This window comes from Cyprinus carpio, chromosome B19, assembly GCF_018340385.1.
Source record: "Cyprinus carpio isolate SPL01 chromosome B19, ASM1834038v1, whole genome shotgun sequence".
NCBI classification, from domain to species: domain Eukaryota; kingdom Metazoa; phylum Chordata; class Actinopteri; order Cypriniformes; family Cyprinidae; genus Cyprinus; species Cyprinus carpio.
In genome coordinates, this window is record NC_056615.1 from 4,371,779 (window position 1) to 4,392,068 (window position 20,290).

At 36.2% G+C, this 20,290-nt stretch overlaps 1 protein-coding gene across 3 annotated transcripts in view; it reads right to left on the bottom strand.

Moving 5' to 3' along the window:
• zfpm2b (zinc finger protein, FOG family member 2b) overlaps nt 1–20,290 on the bottom strand; it is a 66,154-nt gene that overhangs the window by 42,943 nt on the left and 2,921 nt on the right. Inside the window, exon 1 of one of the 3 annotated variants that reach the window (XM_042745232.1) lies at nt 4,380–4,933. The exons of 1 other annotated variant lie outside the window; for it this stretch is intronic. In XM_042745232.1, coding sequence (XP_042601166.1) covers nt 4,380–4,419 — 40 coding nt within the window. In that variant the 5' untranslated portion in view covers nt 4,420–4,933. Of the gene's footprint in view, nt 1–4,379; nt 4,934–20,290 lie in introns of those variants that run through there. One more of the 3 variants, XM_042745229.1, reaches the window with a different exon arrangement.

A 20,290-nucleotide genomic window follows, 5' to 3' on the forward strand; every position in this document is an offset into this window, starting at 1 on the left:
GCTGAAGCCGTTCACTTACAAATCTCAAATATCAGCCAATTTATTTGCCCGGGAGATCAGTCAACCACTTTTACGACAATAAATTAGAGTGTAGCAACACTTTACGCAGAAAACAAAGGGATTACAAAGCTAAATAAGCTAAAGCTAAATAAATTAAATTGTTGTTTTAATGTTTTATTTACTATATGATACCCTAGTTGTCTGATTCCATTGGCGATTTGACATTGCTCAGATGTAATCTTGATCTACGGTTTTAAATACTTCTGTCTTTTTACCACTGAAGTAGAAAGATGTACTTGCCTGTTAACGACATAGAAAACAGACACCCCATGGTGCTACCAAGATGGCCGCCAAGTGCAATGACAAGCCTTGAAGGAACTGGAAGGACAAGCTCTTTAACAAATCTTCAGAACAAACACTCTAATTGAGCCGTCTTTTTGTTCCCATTGAAAACCAAGCACCAGTTTGTGCATCTGACAACAGTTATTGATTTAACATCATTGAACTCTAAAGGCTCAATGAAGGTGAGGAGAATAAAAGTGGCGTGTTCCTCTAGAGCCGCTGGACCTCACTGATAGGACATCTAGCACAGCAGGGGCATCAATGATTAAGGCTCGTCAAATAAACATCTCGCTTATCTTGTTTTTGCATTGATTCTGTCGGCCTCTTTTAGAGCTACTGCTCCCAGAAGCAGCCTACAGACGCGCTTTAAGGACAGTCTTTTGTACATTTGTATTATAGTGCTGTTTTGTTTGGTTGTATTTTGTGTTGGGTTGTGTTGATGCCAATATACAATTATACATTTTATACATATGTCCATATTCTTGTGTACCTTTCAAATTACAAGTTGTCTTCCACTAGGCTTTTTTAATATTATATTGTTCATATTTTTATGGTAAATGTAACTATTTATTGATAATTTATTGGTGTTTTGTCATACTGCATTTGCACCATTGTTTACAGCAATAAACCAGTCAAGACTGTGCATTACAATAATTTTACCACAGTTACCTCTCACCTTTACTGTAACGCACAGCCTCTTGTGGCTTGTTGCTTTAGACTAGAATAAAGGCATTATAATGACCGAGTTGAGGAACTGTTGTGTGTAACAAACAGTAGCTGCATTCCTAAACAGTTGGGACGTCTCCCAGCGTTCCTGGAGAAGGGTGAGACAGGCGCATGGCGTTCCCCTCCTCCTCCTGCAGCCTAGTGAGCCACAGCACTTCATAGCTCATTAGTGCTGAACAGATGCTGGGGAGAAAGTTGGCACGCAATAAGCCCTCTCTTCATATTGCACTGATCTGTGAGAGATAGCTCGCGACTGAGAGATGCCTCACGCTGACAGTTGGCAGATGAAGTTAATCAAAATGGATTAAAAAAAGAATAAAGGAGAGGCAACAAATCTGACATCCTCGATAGGGTATAATAATGAAATAAATTATCATATTCTGACAGCACAACGTTAGCACCAACAACCAAGAATAACAGCCTCCAAATAAATAATTGAAGTATTGTGAGCAATGAGTGCAAGAGAAACATTTTGACAGTTCACTGCTGCAAGAGCTGAAACTAGCAACACAACTTCATTAGCAGTTACACCACACTGAAACAGAAACAACATTTAGAAGCATATACAGTGGTCATAAACAGATTCAGACACTTGAGCTGCACTAAAAACATGCCAATATCATTGAAATAGATATCAAACTATCAATATCTGCAAATGATGCTAGAGTGAACTAAATTCATTCTTCTTTTTTTTTGCAGTGTGTGTGTGTGTATATATGTATTTATGTATTTTAAAAAAAATGCTTTTAAAATTAGTTTTTGAGCATATATATATATATATATATATATATATACATACATACATATGTGTGCTCAAAAACTAATTTTAAAAGCATTTTTTTTTACAATCTAGTAATATATTTTTAAGTTTTTATAAGGGTTAATTTAGCAATGATGATTACAAGACTATATATATATATATATATATTTCTGTTTTTTTTTTGTTTGTTTGTTTGTTTGTTTGCTGTTGTTGTTTTTTTGACAGATCACAGAGATGAAGACTAACATTAAAGACAACACACTTTGTTAATTAAATCTACAGTTTGGCAGTCATTAGACAAAGACATTCAAAGATAGAATGCAAAATCAAGTATTCTAGAGAGTTTGTAATATATGCATCTATTCTGGGTAACATTATGTATACATAAATTCACACACACACACACACACACACACACACACACACACACACACACACACACACACACACACCATAATTCTGTGAATAAGCCATTCATTAAAAAAGTCCCCAGTACATCTACAGCCTCTTTCAGTCACAAAAGCTGTCACCGGGGCAGTACCTTTTCAAAAGCTACACCTTTGCACCTTATTCATGCCTAAAGGCTGCAAATTAGTACTATAAATGTCCATATTAGTTTCTAAAGTGTGCTTATGAGTACCTAAATGTACATTCCTAAATGCTCCTTTTTAAAGGTTACTGCCCCGCAGTGACAGCTTCTGTACCTTTTTCTCAACAGTGTGATGACCAACAGCAATTATTTGCTGTTTTAAAAGTCCATAGACAGTAAACATGTCCTCAACATAACAATAAGTTACGTTTCAGTTAATGACAAAAACAGCTGGTAGACAACTATAGCAACTCGGACCATTCTTGCTGTCACTTACTTGGCAATGCCGCCTTGCACCCACCAACAATTTGGCCAAATTTACACTGCGATTGGTGATAAGAGGTTGAGATGAACAGCTGGTAGCAGCCTGTGCTGCAGATGCTGAGCTGATAGCACTGACATCTACTCTCCCACCAAGACACCTTGGCCATCCAATCTCCCTCACCATCAAACTCTTATTACAATAAACCCCTAAACCCCAGCCGAAGGGGGAGGGACGCATGGGAAAGGAAAAAAAGATGACCTGAAATGCCCTTTTTATCTCTCCATAAGGAGAGAGACAGATCCTTCAGTGGGGCTAAAATAGTAGGAGAAGAGAAAATACATAATTTATCACCATATTATCAGAATATCCAGGCGGGCTAATAAAGAGAGTGCAGACTGACTATTCCTTGTCTTATCATGCGAAGTGGAGGATGGGGGAGGGATTATCAGGCTGGAACAGACTGCCGGCCTGGAATTCTAATGGTAATAATGGGGTCTCTGATGGTATATCTTCCCCAGCTTATCAAGCCCATTATCTGCCCTTATCGCCACAGTCATCGGGGCAAATTAATGGAGCTCTTTCAGTGCTCTCGCTTTATCTGCCTCGCAGAGGGCACACCAGAGAATGGAATAGGCAAAATATGAAAATCCAGGGTGAATCGCCAGGGTTCAGATAACAGGGCAAACTCTGTTCAATTGGGAACAAAATGTAACCAAAAAAAAAGACAAAGGAGTGTCTCTACCCATAACAACCTCTTTGTCCTTTGCTATGAAGCAGGTGGCTGGTAAAGCTCCGCTCTTTACAGGTGCTCTAGCCTACAGTCATTTCAAGAAGTCTCCGCTGTGTGCTAATGTTTCAAATCACTCCAGAAATATGTGGGACACGTCTGCAGATTGAGATATCACTACAACTGCCTTCTGCAGACCTTGAAAAGCAGAAAACAGACATGATGAGAGCTGATATGCCCGGACTGCTAAGCAGACAGTTTCATCACAACAGAAACTCCAGCGCAATATGCCAAGACTGAAAATAAATAAGGTGTTCTGGAGAGCCGTCCTTGTGCTACATTTCAATAAAAATTGAAATTTCACACAGAGTGGACCAAAGCACTTCTCTGTATGATGCATGGACAGATAGGCTTGCAGATGTTTTGCAATGTTTGAATTATTAAAAAAAAAAAAAAAAAAAAAGTGTAGTAGCCTAGTTTAACTATTTTTACAGGATAAATATCATTTTTATGTCATGAGACATTTTACATTTCTAGCATTTTAAAAAAAAAATAATAATTCATTGTAATTAATTAGTTCTTTAAAAAGCATATTTTTCTTAGTTTATTCAAAGCACTGGATTAAAAGTGGCAAAAACCATAATGCACATGCTTCTACTTCACAAATTGCATGCAGCCATTAAAACAAATCAAGAGTTTCCAACTTTCCAAAGATCTCAATTCTGGCATTTCTATTTTTATATATAGAATAAAAGAAGAATAACAATTAATCACAATTCTGATAAACGCATCGAACTATAAAAGATAAACGAGCCTTCTGATCCACGTCTGACTGATCGACAATCGATATAAAATCTTTAAATGAAACATCAACTTCAGCTGAACCTTTAAAAACTACGGAACTACTATAAAACAACCTGTCCTGTCATCTGAAACAATGCATGAGTAAAATCCGCGTTGGCAAACTCACGTTTGAATTGCTTGGGGTTGCTCTGTTTCCTCCGGGACATTCCTGCTCCGCGCGCTGGACTCACTCGAGATTATAAAATGATACCGCGATTCATCCAAACACAGGTAAACGCGCTGTCTGTGAGACTCGGGTGTCAGTCGGATTCCAGTCAGGGGTTGCTGGTCTGGTCGTGTAGAGGGTTAAGTTGCGCTGTGATCCGGGCGCACACTGACAGCGCAGATGAGCGCGTCTTCAGCTTTTGTTGCAGGAGGTTTGAGCGCAGCGGTGCGCCGTAGAGCTGCAGCAGCGCTCACACACTCCACACTGTCCACTCACATTCACTGCACTCTAGTATTCACTAGCTGTTTTCTCTGTCCCCTCGGGATGTCCAGCTGCGGAGAAATATATGTGACTTCCCGGATTAGTAGGGGTTTTGGTTTTGTTTGTTTACTTGTGAACGAATGCGGTCTTGCCCTCTCAATTACAACCAGTGTTTACTGTTTTATTTATCATATTAGCTGGAAATATTAAACACAGAACAACACTATGTAAAAGTTTGAAAATAAACGGATTTAAACCGTCTCAATACTGAGGCTGTGTGTAAAAATTGCATACTTCCATACTATGCATACTTTATTTTTTGCAGTGTATACAGCATTTGCATGGTTGCACAGTCGTCCTCTGAGTCCACACTTGATGTAATGCCAAAGACTGCTGCCAGAGACTCATCTGTGGGGTCCTGCAAAGCCAATTTGGTACAGGACAGGAAAACTGGGATTTGTGCAACCCTATAACCTACAATAGGCTGCAGTCTACTCAATTATACCTTTCTAGTGTGCGAATGAACAGCAACCATCACTTTTATCATGTCCCTGTTTATCAGATTACAAAGAAATAAATCTATTTTACATAAAATATGAAAATTTTTATTACTGAGCTGATGGCTTGCTGGATTAAACGTGCAAGTTACACTTTACATCCTGTTTGACCCAAATAGGCTGTTTGCAGTGTTTACTGCACAGCATGCAATAAGCAGTGTGCAAGTATTCTATTCTAAATGCATCACTATTTGGACCTGATTTTGATGCATTCTGATTCGGAAAGGGATTTAAAAAGAAAAAAAATGGCAATGTTAATAAATCAATGTTCAGTTCAGTTTAGCAGAGCAGCATTACTTTAAAGTGTGTAACGTAGCAATTAGGCATATACTTTTTAAGAGCATCTTTGCCTTTTTTCCAGGCAGAGAAGAACAGCAGGAAAAGGAAGAGAGGGAGAAAGGGCAATTGGAACAGGAACATGACAGAAGCCGGACTCAAACCTTTAAGCATGCCGTAATCATGTGCCAACCACTGCATCACTTCAACTGCAACATGCAGCTTTGGCTTTAACCTTTGTATTTATTCAGATCCAAAATATGATGAGAACCCATGCTGCTGCTGCTCAGAAAATGATGTGCAATGACACTGAATTCATAATCATAAATGAAGAAACCTATTTTATTTGAATCTGTTTTGTTCACATGCTCAGTCATTTTAAGACTATGATTTTTCGGGAGGGAAAATCTTAATTTATTTGTCATTCTGTATAAGTTGCACACTGCTTTTTATATCAGTCATTTTTAAATATCTTGTGCCCTACACTCTCCAAAATCCTCCAATAGTGAGTTTTCACAGCAGTGCCATAGAATAACCATTTTTGGTTCCACAAAGAACCTTTCAGCCAACAGCTCTTAAAAGAATCTTTAATATTACGTGTCTTTAATTGCTACTTTCTCAGAAAAAAAAAGGTATAAAATCTGTCACTTTGGTGGGACCTTTTTAAGAGGTTAAGATACTTATACACTGTAGGTAAAATGCATATACTTAAGATACGTACATGCACCCTTTAGGGGTAAATGATATACAAATGTGTACCTTTTGAAAGAGTACTGTCCCAGTGACAGCTTTTGTACCTTTTTTCTGAGAGTGTATGTACTTTTATATTCCTGTTGTATTGTAAAACACTTTTGCTGCTGTTGTGGTGGGATACGGTTAAGGTTAGGGACAGGTTTGGTGGTATGGCTAGGTTAGATGTAGCTACAGAAATTAACCACTGTTGTAATTACATGCAGGTATTACAATATCCGATGTAAAAACAATTATGTACACAATAAGTGCATTGTATCAAATGATTAATTTAAATGCAAGTACATAGTTGAAGACCATTCTATAAAAAATTGAACATTTTTCCACTATAAAAGAACATTTGGTGTAATGGAAATGTTCCATGGATGTTAAAAGTTCCTCAAGGAACCATCAATGCCAATAAAGAAGCTTTATTTTTAAGAGTGTAAAGTGTTCTATATACACAAACACGCTGAATTCCTTTATAGCCAGAAGACACATTTCTTAAAAACCAAATGGCAGAAAAGTGTGTCACCAAAAACAGCCCCAGTCTTGTTTGTAATTTGATGCATTTTCAGGCTATAGATGCTGAGATTTAGCACCATGGGAATCATGTCTTCAATCTAAAGGATTTGCACCTCTCTTTTTATGGGAGATATCAATAGAGAATTGAGTTCCATTGAGACGCGGGAGCGAGCGCGATAAGGGCGGGGGCGCGCCGGAGATGGATTAATTATGAGCGAGCATAGAAAGCAGGCTTATCATCACTTAGCACAGGAGACAGGCTCACACGATCACAGAGCACGGATAAGACGGGAACAATGCGATGCTACCTTACAACCCATCGCCTTACTTTTTTATAATTAAAAACTAACATGCAATTATGCCATATCTTGCTCAACGGAGAGGGCGATGTAAATAACTGTGCTCTAAAATTATGGCAGAGGAAAGAGATTCTATATAAAACACAGAGGACGGAATGACCTCTGTGAAACAGGAGATACAGAACGGGTGAAAGTGCATCACAGCCACTTAACTCCTAAAACTAAAGCTTCTTCAGTGGCTCTTTCAATAGGCTCCTGTCAAGAAGCATCAGTCACCCTATAGATTGGTTTTGAGTTGCTATATTGTTCTTTAGATGGTAAAAATTCCTTTTTATTATATTCTTCAGATCAAACCATTTCTGGATTATTTAAAGCACAAACACAAGTGTTTTTAAAGAAATAGAAATGTGTTCTTTGTTTTAACTGATATCTGTTCTCTTATGGTATCAGGCTTTAAAACCCTTAAAACCTAATGTATATGCTGAAAACACATTTATCATTATTTTTGTGCTTTAAAGGACACTTGATCCATTTTGAGTGTAATTGTTATTCAATATTACATTTAACGTTAATATATTTTAAATGTACTGAATTGCAACTTCATCATTACAAATAAGTGATATATTTAAACATAACATACAAGTTTCAATAGAAATGACATTAAAGAATATTCTAGTTTCTCATAAATGCTTGTCATTCAACAGTTCACTTTAACCATATTTCAGAAGTAATTATTAAATTATAAATCATAAAGATGCTTTTAAGTCCTTATTAAATGCACCAAAAAGCACTTTAAAAGTTAATATAAATGGAAACTATAATAAAATTTAATTTGATTGCAATTAACAAACAATTATGTGTATATTTCTAAAGAATACTATTTCTCTTTTTAAGTATACTTCATTTTCACTAGGGCTCTCAACAATTTAAGCAAATCACTTCTTTGCTTTATGTTCTAAATGAAGGCTCCGGATGAGTTTGTTCATCTAATAATGCAACAGCTGCATATTTCAGTGCCATGGCAGTTCAGTTCCACCTTTATTTATCAAAAGGTATAACAAATTCATTATTAAGCAGTCCAAGGAGACTTGAACGCTCGAGTTGAGTCTCATGCTGAAGCCCTCTATAACCTTCATTATATACTTCCTTTTGGCTTCGTCTACAAGAGTTAAAGTGTTTGAACTTGAACTCTTTGATGCATTAATTATTCAAAATGGTATATTTTTAAGATTTTGAAAGACTAGAAATGTTGTTTGGTGCATCACCACTTTCACTATACATATAAGGAGAACATAAGGGTAAAAGTTAATTATTCATGAGGGTTTGGATGTAACATTGCATTCTAAATGGTTAAAATGGCTCTTAACTATCCAACAAACAAGTCTGAGATCTTTCTCGAGGAACTACAGAGGCAGGAACAGTTCTGGCTTCTGTCGAACGGTTTTGCCGCGTGCATCTCCATGTATTTTTTCCCATCTCTCTGAGAAGATTGACTCGAGCAGGCATAATTCATCCAGTTACTTTATCTGGCTTGTCTGAAGCCCTCAACTCCTTGCACCTACCTTCCATCACCTTCACATTTCTGAAGACCATTAAAAGGATATCTGATAGAATTATAGTGTGAAATGGGGAAGGGTGAAGCCTGCGTAATGGGTTTTGCATATGTTTTCGCCTCGGGCGTGAGATATATTTGAAGTTCATTTTTAGTTCATTTGATAAAATAAATTGGCAAAACATCATCCCCGCCAACCTTTTACCCACCTGTGTGCTATCCATAAAGAGAAAAAATGCATCTAAAACGGCCAAATCTGGCTAAACTAACTAAACTCCTGAAAGTGTGCTCTAACTCCCCCTAAAAAACAAAGCAGAAGATTATATTTACAGTAAGGCAAGCACATTTAGTTTGATGTATTTGTCTCTATTGCTCCAACGTTGTCTGCGAGGGATATTTGGTAGACAATGTTATCCTTTCCTTCAAATTGAAGGCATATTATGTGAACATATGGGTCTTTGGTGATAAGCCGTGAATGGCAAAAGCTGCTTCCTACTACCTCTGATGTTTACTTCTGTGGTCTTACCACATTTACTCAGTGCAGGGGGTGTAGGGAAACTCTAAAGGCTTGTTTCAATTAAACAGGAAACAGATGCGCCGGCAGAACACGGAGGTTGGGAAACCGACGCGGAGAGGAAGAGGAAGAGGAAGCGCGACCGGTCCTGACGGGTGACGTCCAGTCAGGTGATGTCAAAGTTATCTTTAAAAACAAATGAAATTGTCATTACACGGTTCGTAGCGACGCTGATGTCGACGGGGCCTGCGAATCTCTCCCCTCCCCACGGGAGAGCCCGGTCCGCTTGTGTTTGCTGGATTAATAACTTCATTTAAAGGCTCCAGGCGAGAAGAAAGTTAACAGGGACAGTGGCCCAGGTTTTGCACACCCTCAACGAGCCATGAAATTACTGCATGCCCCCTGAAAATGCCTGCTGATGGAAAAGGAAGGAGCAAGTCCTTGGGGCCCCAAATCGGTGGCTGTCACAAATGTACATGCCATCGACACACACACACACACACACACTGTGGTCCTATCACACATTGCTGATTCATAAGGGAAAAAAGTGTCGGTGGTTGCAATCTTGGATACTAAAAGCGCTGCATGCTCTGAATCATTTTTAAAGTGGATATTATTTTTTGGTAAAGAACGATCGCAAATGATATCTCTTTAATATTTCAGCTGTTTCTCCTTGACAACAGTGAGATTCAAAGGAGATCAGATGAAGATCTCAGTTTCACCTAAAAAACAAAAAGTCTCCAAAAGTCTGCAATCAAAAGATTTCAAGTCAAACATTCCTCATACAGTTAATATATATTTATATATTTTAATGCCAATTCAAGACTAAATGATCTGAGCTGTGCTAATAACATGCATTTTATACCATATACACTAAAAGTTTGGGATTGATAAGATTTTTAAATGTTTTTGAAATAAGTCTCTTATTGTCACCAAGGGTGCATTTATTTACGTTAAAATACAGGAAAAACAATAACAATGTAAAATATTATTACAAATTCAAATAACTGTTTTCTATTGTAATATATTTTAAAATGTAATTTATTCCTGTGATCAAAGCTGAATTTTCAGCATCATCACTCCATTCTTCAGTGTCACATGATCCTTCAGAAATCATGCTGATTTGCTGCTCAAGAAACATTTGTTATTATTATTAATGTTAAAAACAGTTGTGCTGCTTTTTTTGTGGAAATACTTTTTTCAGGATTATTTTATTGAAAGTTCAAAAGAACCACATTTATTTTAAATATTAATCTTTTGTAACATTCTAAATGTCTTTACTGTCAATTTCAATTGAACTGTTTTTACCTCTCATTTCAGACAAAGCAGATAAAGAGGGCATCTGAATTATGAAAGAACCACATTTGATCAATAGTTTTTAACCCTTATGATCTGTTTCTCCTAGACAATGTGTTTAAATTGAAATCAGGACTTCTGGGATAGTCTCTTGCCCCAAAAAAGACTCCAGTCATCTCACGTTTTCTTTAGAAATTCAGAAGCTCAATTCTTATTAAATTCTTTCAAGACTGATTCATATAAGGTAAGGAAGAACATTAATATACATTAGCATACACTTCTGAGCTTTAAGATTTTTCTGTGTTGTGCAAATGTCACATGCATCACCTGTATGTATAAACATACCTTCATATTTCAACTGAAACGCTCACACTAAATGAGATTTTACTGACTGACCACAGAGAGAGTGAAGCGTCGGGCTCGTCATTATTGAGACATCACCTTAACAGCCTTTTGATAACTGTTATATTTCACTAGCTGCTAATGAGAATTAATTAATTGTGTGAATGCTACTCCAAAAAGCGTTATTAACACTCTCTCTTCAGGTCAAATCCAGAGGGGTTTCTGTGTGTCTGTAAATGAGAGCTTAATTAATTTAGGCCCTGCCTTAAGAATTGATATGAATTGTTAACACTGTATGTGGCCTCATTAATATGCGTCCCCATGGGGCTGGACTGCTAATCATCACACATACTAACAACCTGACAGAGTCTGTGTGTGTGCGGCCGGCCCTCGCTTAGCCACGCTGACATTAGGTAATTAATCATTAAGAGAACAACACCTCTGCTTATAACAGTCGCACAGAGCAAATTCAGCCCCTGCCACGCCGCACTGGAATAGAGTGTTACACATCTTTAAACTCGGAGTCTATAATGAGACATTTAACAGTGCTTTTAATGTTAACATAATTAGTTTTACATATAGGCAAACTAATATAGTACAAAGAATGAGCTTTAAAGTACCTAAATCGATTATAAATCTATTATATCTGTTATAATTGCAAAAACACTCAAAAATTTAAAGTAAACTAAATATACATAAACAATGTTCATGCAATAAAATACAAAGGTCAAAAACACAGTAAATGTATTTTTTTTTATTTCCTGGACCTTGACTATATATATATTATATATATATATATATATATATAATATAATATATATATATATATAAAATAATTATATAAAAAATAATTTCACAATATCATCGATCAGTACACTTGATGTAGGTTAAATTCATTGTGGATAAAATTCTGCTAATTTTGCAGAATCTGCCAGTGTTGTTTCTCTAAGGTTATCTGATTTTTGCAAAAAAAAAAAAACACATTGTATAATACACCTGGTATAATTTTTTATAAAATCTTTTACAGTGAGATCTCATTAGTTAAAATGGTTAATGCATCAGCTAACAATGAGCAATACATTTGTTACAGTATTTATTCTTCTTTGTTACCTTTAATAAAAATACAGCATTAAGATTAATAAATGTTTAAGGCATTTTCATTGTTGGTTCATGTTAACTAAAATGGTAATATTAATAAATTAATCCTTATCGTAAGGTTTTACCAACTTTATTTGTATAAAATACTCTGTATGCAAATAAAATTAAAAGTATGTATTTGGTTAAATCACATATCAGATTAGCCTTACATGATTTAATTCTCAGTATTATATGTTGTGATTTTAATAGGGATGACATAAAAACAAAAGATTGGGAATTTAAGTTGAAATAATTCTGCTCACATATAGATGTTGGGAATGCACATCTTCTTTATAAATGATTAAATAACAGCTCCACTGGTTACATTTAATAATACATTAATAAAATATGTGCAAAACATTTTTAAATCAGGAAAATAATTATCAGGTACACTGTAATAAGTGGTAACCTGCAACGGTTACTTTAAAGAGCAATTTTTACCTTATTTAAGACATAAAAATAATTTTGCTGAAATAAATTAATGCACTAATTTAGTTAATGTGTAATTAAATTAATGTGTAATTTAGATGATTTAGATCATTATAATAAACCAAACTAAGAAAGTAAATATTGCCAATTTTAACTTCATGCTGTCTTCAAGTAGGAAAGGACAGAGGACACCTTAAAAAAACTGAAAAAGATTTCAAGCACTTGCATGTTTATTAAAACTGGTTTCCCAGCGGGTTTAGACTATAAAGCTGTTCATCAAAAATAAAGCTCACTGATGCTTACATACATTGTTTCCTGACTTCCTCCATTCTGTCATTGACATTTTCAGCTCAGATGAACTTTGGCCCATTATCATTTCCAGTGAGACAGGTGCAGCTTAATGAATGCTCCCAGTGTTTAATTAGCTCCCTGTGGGACAGCAGACAGGATTATCAAATGAACAACTCCATAATTACTATCCGTCACGCGCTCACTTCCTCTCTCTGAGAACATCCTCTCCTAGCGCTGTCGCCGCTCTAGCATCCATTACATCAAAGCAGCGATGGGGGCAAGAAGAGTCACCACGGGGGGAGAAGAGGTACAGAGGCCTTGACAGAAGTGACCTGCTTCCTCATATAACACCCAGCACCTGATCATTAGGGGTTTGATAATGACACGCCACCATTACCGTTCCAATATGCAGAAGGCAATGTTTCAATTAGCTGCTGAGAGCTTTGAACTGAAGGCAGAGCATCAGTGTAGCGCTGGTAATTAACTTAAACAGTAATTAGGCTTCTGTCAGAGATTGTCGTGTCATAACAAAAGATAAAGACAGCTGTTAGCGACGAGGAGACAATAGAGTGTCATCTACATATACCAGGATCTCTAATAGAGTTATGAAACATCCATCATTGTGTTGCTTCATGGTCTGTATCATACAATGAATATCTTTATTTCACATTTGTTTTTACTGCAATTTCAACTCTGATCATCAGACTCATTCTATTGCTCTCAAATAGCAGCTTTTTAGACACTTGTTTAATGGTCATTGCAACAAAATATGAGCTGGAAGGGCATTTATCTAAAAGAAAGAAAGATTGTGCAAGCACATTTTTTTTTCACATGAATAACGTTAAAATAAATCAATTGATATTCTGTTCAAAATGAAAACATATTGTGGTTGTCAGATGTTATTGGATAACTTTGATAGTTAATGTGATGAACTACACTTGGTGAAAAACAAGTGCACTGTTTTAAAAAGATTAATTATTTCAGAAATATATTTAAAATAATACTTTTTTTTGTTGTATGATTGTTGTGTTTTTTTATGATTAACTGCATGTTATTAAAATTAAACTAAAATGTTTTTATTTTTAGGTTAAATTCATATAAAATGCATTAAGTTTATCTTTAGAGTGTTTTTGACACACTTAAGTAGGAGTCAAGCACATCTTTATATGTAATTTCATAATTACTTCTTTTGTCTTTAAAATATGGTTAAACTTTTTAGTATACTAAAACATACTTTGTAATTTCTGAACATTTTATGTCACGTATCCCAATAATTACAAATTTGTAATGATGAAGCTTTACAATTTACTACATTTTGAATATTTGAACTTTAAATGTCATGTTGAATAACACTCTATAATCAAATACTTTACATGTGCTTTAGTATGTTAGTCAACACATCAAAATATGTGCACTTTCTTTAAATCACAACAAAAGATTATTAAAACAGTGAGTTAAAATGTACTTTACAGTCAAACTTTTAATTTGTCATTATTACAAACAGCACTTTTTAAACATGCACTGAAGTGTGTTGAGAAACAATCAAGACAGTGTCACTCTTTAAGCTTTATAAATGATATATTAACGTTTTTACAGATATACACCCACTAATAATCACCCAAGACCAATAATGAAGTTAGTTTAGAGAAAAGCTCCAGCAGAACTTCTCTGTGCACCTACTTTGGTATTTTGCTTATACAATTAAATTAAGGCAATTTTTTTATTGATTTTTTAATGATTTTTATCATTTAAACCCTAACAAACTTATTTTCATGCTTGAGAAGTGTCCTTGTACTGTTTTTCTTTAACGTGGATCCACTCTGTTTGATATTTTGCTATATATCTAATGCTGTTCAGTTCATTATCAAAACCTTTAACTTACTTCTAGCAATTTTGTTGCTAAATTTAGCAACTTTTCAGACTACCCTAGCAACCTTTCTTCCAAAATCACCTAGCAACAAATTTAACTATTTTGAACATTTATTTAGTAACTTTTAGCAACTTTTGAGAAGTGACTCAAATGATAAAAGACACATTTTCCCATCTAAATTAAACAAAAATGAGGCAAACAAAGATGCCTAGCAGGACACACATCACATATATTAAGTTTTCTGCTATTTTCAATTGTTCAATTTAATAATAATAATTTAATAATTGTTCATTCATGATACACCTTGTTAGCTTGTAACTGTGATCGTTGATCAGTTAGTACGCTAAGAAAAATATCTAGAAAAATGGAAAGGGTACTACTAATTTTCCAGGACATATCCATTTTCCATCATCCGCTGTAACCCTGTAACTCGAAAACACAAAATACAATGCGTAATTTAAAATGCAGGTAAAAAACCTATGGGAAAATCAGTAGTAGATACATACAGATTAACATACAGAACATACAGTAGTAGATTATGCCCTATTTTGCAGATTTGTCTTAGAGTGTAGCATACTAACTATACTCTCAGAAATAAAGGTACAAAAGCTGTCACTGAGGCGGAAATATTAGTTTACAAGCTAATAAAAAAATATTAAATTGTTTCTAAAATGTGTAAATTTTATATTGCATTTAAAAATACACATCTATATTTTACAGTTTTTTTTTAATGCTTGCACACTTTTTGAAAACATTGCCTCCTTTTTTCAAAACTTTACACACAAATCCAAGAATCCCACACACAAAATGCAAAATGCCTCACGTCTTGCAAAATGAAGCATTGCATTCAAAATAGCACAAATACATCTCAAAAGCAAACATTTGCCAACATCTTTGCATTAATATTAATTCCTGTTAGTTTGTGTATGTTACATATAAAGTTGTGTTTTGCAAACAGTGTTTTATGAAGTCAAAGGCTGAGAATTAGTATATGGTTCTGCAGATTTGGTGTGTGTTTCTGCTGTTTGAGTGTCAGCCTTCAGAAATTGAGTTACAAGTAAAGATTTTGTGTGTAAGCAGTTGAAAAAAAACTGTAATATTATATTATGCATTTATTTTACAAACAATCTAAATGAACATATATAACATTTTTTTTTTTTGCTGAGATTCGATGCAGTGACAATTTTTTGCTGTGATTATGTAATGACCTCATCGCGCAATGACATCATAACATCATTATCAGCTCTTAGCAACAAATGAACCCTCCTTTAGCAACTTCCCCTGAAAACCTTGGGAGAAACCAGGCTCAGCTGGGAGGGCAATGAAATTCATTCATTTGTATTTTTTTTATTTTTGGGGTCACTGTATAAATACTTTACTGAACATTACTGAATCTCGTGTGTGTGTGTGTGTGTGTGTGTGTGTGTGTGTGTGTGTGTTTGCACGTGTATTTAAATATTTCAGAAAAACCTTTTGCAGTGACAGCAATGCAACGAGACATGATGAGACTTTAAGAAAGAACAAACAACATACTGAATGTGTCCCCTTAATTTTAACACTCACCCCTCCCCAGCTCAGTTTGTTCATTGGTTTTTGTAATTAAAAGGCCTCGAGGCATAAGAAAGCGTGTGGCTTATTGTGGTTTTGCCCTTTTTCAGTATGGCTGTGTCTTGTAGGAGATAAACGCTGAAAGGGAAAATATGGGAGTAGCTAATCTTCAAATCCGTGGCATGCGGCGAGGTGACTGTGATAGAGGGAAGAGCTGCCGTCGATCGGGGCGCTGATGAAATGGAGGGGAAGCAGATGGAGGAATCTCACAGTGTGAGGTGAAGAGAGGCCGCTCTTTCAAATCAGCAGCAAAGAGAAAGATGACGAGATGCAGAAAAACATACAGAACACTTCATGAGCAGCAGCTCACAACCCAAACGCCACTGGACCATCAGTCTCTCCATCTGTCACAGGCTGTTCACAACAACAGTTCACAATAATTCACTTGCTATGGAAGTCTGATGGCACTGCATTGGAATCTGCAGTTTAAATCTGTAAGGTTTAAATATTATATGAGAGTTGAAAAATACAGAACTTAAACAATATCCCCACCTGAAACAACAGACACGTTTGGCTTCACACTTTTTATGCTTTGCAACACTGCAACCCTCAGGAATGTCTTGTTCCACAAACATCCATTGTAAGTGCATTACTGTAAATGCAATTTTTGTTTGTTTTCTGGTAGGTTGGTTAGTCGTTTTGCTATCTCACCACCAATTTGTACATATTTTACCAGGTGGCTAATTCATATGAATTTTTACGGGGTTTAAATTTGGCGGGGTTAGGTGTGGTCCATTCCTACAAATTTGCCACCTCGTAAAAAGCATACAGTTTTTCACAAATCTTATGAATTTGTACGAGTGAGGTCATACAAATTTGTATGAATTAGCCACCTTGTCAAATATGTATGAATTGTCATGAGATCAGATTGGTTTGTTTTATCAAATCAAGTGTCAAGTCAAAATTATTTTTTAGTAAATTGGTACTAGTAATCAACAGAAGTCCATATATCTTAACCTGTTTTGAACGCAGAAATATTTAACTGACAATTGAGCTTTTTGTTTTGTTTGGTCATTGTAAAAGCATAGAAATTAAATCAAATAGATAATATATTACTTTAATCTATCCACTGATGTATATAAAATCCAAAGAGAGTGAAAATACAATAAAGTGAGATTCTGGAATGGTAAGTAAATCCTCAATCCAGCCTTTGGTCAAAGACCCTGTTTGTTTGGCATGCTGCTTGCTTTATATTGGTCTACTACTGCTTTTGTGTTGTAACAGTCCACTTTATAATGCATTACATAAATAAAACAAACTACCTGGGTGTTAATCTTTCACATGTAAGCCATGACACAATATTCTAGTAAAACTTTGTTAGGGTTTGCTTTGCTATTTTGCTTTTATTAGATTATGATTAATTTAAGGACAGGTTACCCAAAAATGAAAATTCTGTAGTCATTTACTCACCCTCATGTCATTGCAAACCAAACAGTCACTGACTTTCATAGTATATTTTTCCCATACTATGTAGGTCAATGGCTACCAGCATCTGTTTGCTTGAACAGAAGAAATCAACTCATACAGGTTTGGAGCATCATGAGATTGAGTAAATAATTACAAAACTTTAATTTTTGGGTGAGTATTCCTTTAAAGGGGTCATTAAATGCAAAATTCACTTTTAAATGTTGTTTGAACATAAATGTGTGTTGGCAGTGTTTTTACACATCCACCCTATAATGATAAAAATCCACCCAGTGATTATTATCATTTTTTTAATCCCTCGAAATAATATCCCGTTTCTCAAATCAAGCCGTTCTCAGGTTCTTGGCAGTGTGACGTCACACAGACCCAGGCCCCTCCCTCGATTGTTGATTGACACTAGCGTTTTACCTTAGACCCGCCCTGAGTGAGCTGTCATCAGTCCTCCATTGTTTCACCGCCGGAGCAAGGGTAGATTGAGGTGTTTTGTTATTGGATGTACTAATGAACATAGCGGTCGTCATTTACTCCCGACATCTGAGCCGCTAAAGACACAATGGATTACATCTGTTTTTGAAAGGAATGCACCCCCGATCTACCTTAATGCGTCTATATTTGCACAAATCATTCGTGATCCAGCTTCACCTCCAGAAGAAGTGAGTATAAGGTTCTTTTATGAATCTTTGCAAATCGCCTTTCCTTAAAATGTGCTAGTTAGCAAGTTCCGTGGCTAAAGTAAACAGTCTCATTAGAATGGCTCAGAGGGGCGGGGTCAGCAGAGCTCATTAGCATTTAAAGCAACATGCAATAAACCGGCTTGCTGTGAATAGAGCTGTTTTGGAGAGCGGGGAAAAGGGTGTTGTTTTACACTACCATTGAGAAATTTTAACCAAAGAATGTTACAGAGTTTTCATTAAGATCTTAAAGAATCATATCAACTTGTGGAAAATGGGCATCCGATGACCCCTTTAAGACAATAAGATTTTTGCCAATTTTAACATCAATAAAGTTGCAGTCACACTAGCAAATTTCATGGCAAAAAAGGTCCATTGTCTATTGTCAGAAGGTTGTGATGTATAAAGTGTAGCTCACACAGAAGTCACTTTCAAACCAATCAGCTTTCTGTTGGTCAACATGGAGAATCCACATGATCCACTTGAACCTGGTGTGAAATCTGCATTTGCACCTCTCCTCAGCAAGCCACATCATCCAAGATATCATTCACGTACATAGCATAAATGTCAATGACAAATTAGACACCAAAATTAGCTTTAAGTTTAAAGCTTAACATTAGGGCTTTGTTCAAATCACTAACTCAGAGTTTGACCAATATAGTGGTGCTTGCTTTAGCAAGCCCCAGTAATAAGACAGGAAACTCTTTAACATGCAAACTCCTTGATGCTGATGAAGTCTTGGCTAAAGAATGACATCAGACTAAGCGAAGGTTCATTAATGGCAGGCGTGCGATGCGCTTCCTCCTTATCAAGTTAAGCCCGGCAAGAGGACTGATAAGAGACTAATGCAAATTCACTGATAAGAACTGAGTGCAAATATTTATGATGTACCTTCAGAACAATGCGTACGTGAGCCAAAAACAAGAGCTTCCTTTGTGTGGTCTTGAGAGGTGAGCAGAAGAGAAGTTTAGTGGACGCTCTTTTCCCTGCAGCCACTTTGTGTTGTGTGTGTGCATGCTTTCTGTGTGCTAAGCGGTTCATTTAAAGAGGGTAATTAGTTACTGTAATTACAGTGATGTCATTGGCTTAATTGTTTTTGAAAGTGACTGTACGCCTGTGAGAAAAGATTGCTGGGCCCTTTACAGGGTTTGAGTCGGAAAACGTTCACTTCAACACCAAAGTCGTGTTTTTGTGGGATCGACTAAACAACCTTTCTCTGAGGAAAGATGTGCATGAGAGAATTGGCTAATTTAGACTTATTAGCAAGCGTAATGTGTGCTCTTGGATTAGAAACATGAAATAAACCAAGGTTTGAATGAATTACTGGTTGGCAGAATGCAACTACAAAGTGTTTTGAGTATTAAAAGTCTGCCGAGGCGAGAGCGAGTGAGTGCCTCACTGCTCCTGTGCACAGCGGTGTTACAACAGACAACATAACATCATTTAACCTTTACAACGCTCGTATTGATTTGTTTTGTGTTTATCACTTCTGCAATCAGAGCTCGCAGTTGGCTCTGATGGTGGGTGATTGGGTTAACTGAACGGTTGCGAGAAGACAAAGAGATCCACCGTCTTAGGGTTGCCAAGTATGTGGTTTTACTGCGGAATTGGGCTACTTTTGCCCAAGTTGTTTCTGAAGTCTGCGGGTTAAAGTGATCTCTTCACTTCGGATAAGGAGGAAAACTACTGAAAAAAAAAACATGCTTGGGCTAGTTTTGAATAGCAATTAGGCTGGTTTTGTTTCAAAGACCTGGCAACCCTGACCATCTTAGCCTAGCCTCTGAGAGAAGGTGAAAAAAGTTAGCGAAGTACATCCATTGTAGCAAAGCATGACTGTTCAGTCACTTACCGCATCTCTTTTTCCATACGATTTAACCAAAGTGGTTACAATATAGCAAAAGTGATTCAAACAAAACCCTACATCTGTTTCTCCCTCTCCAGGAAACTTCCTCCAGGACAAAATTGGGAAGGCACGTTTTAATTAAATCCCTTTTGCAAATAACGATTGACCATTATAAATCATTTGGTATCACATGTTTTACTATTTTACTCTTCTCTCTGTGGTGAGCGGAGTGAAAGGCCTTTTCAGG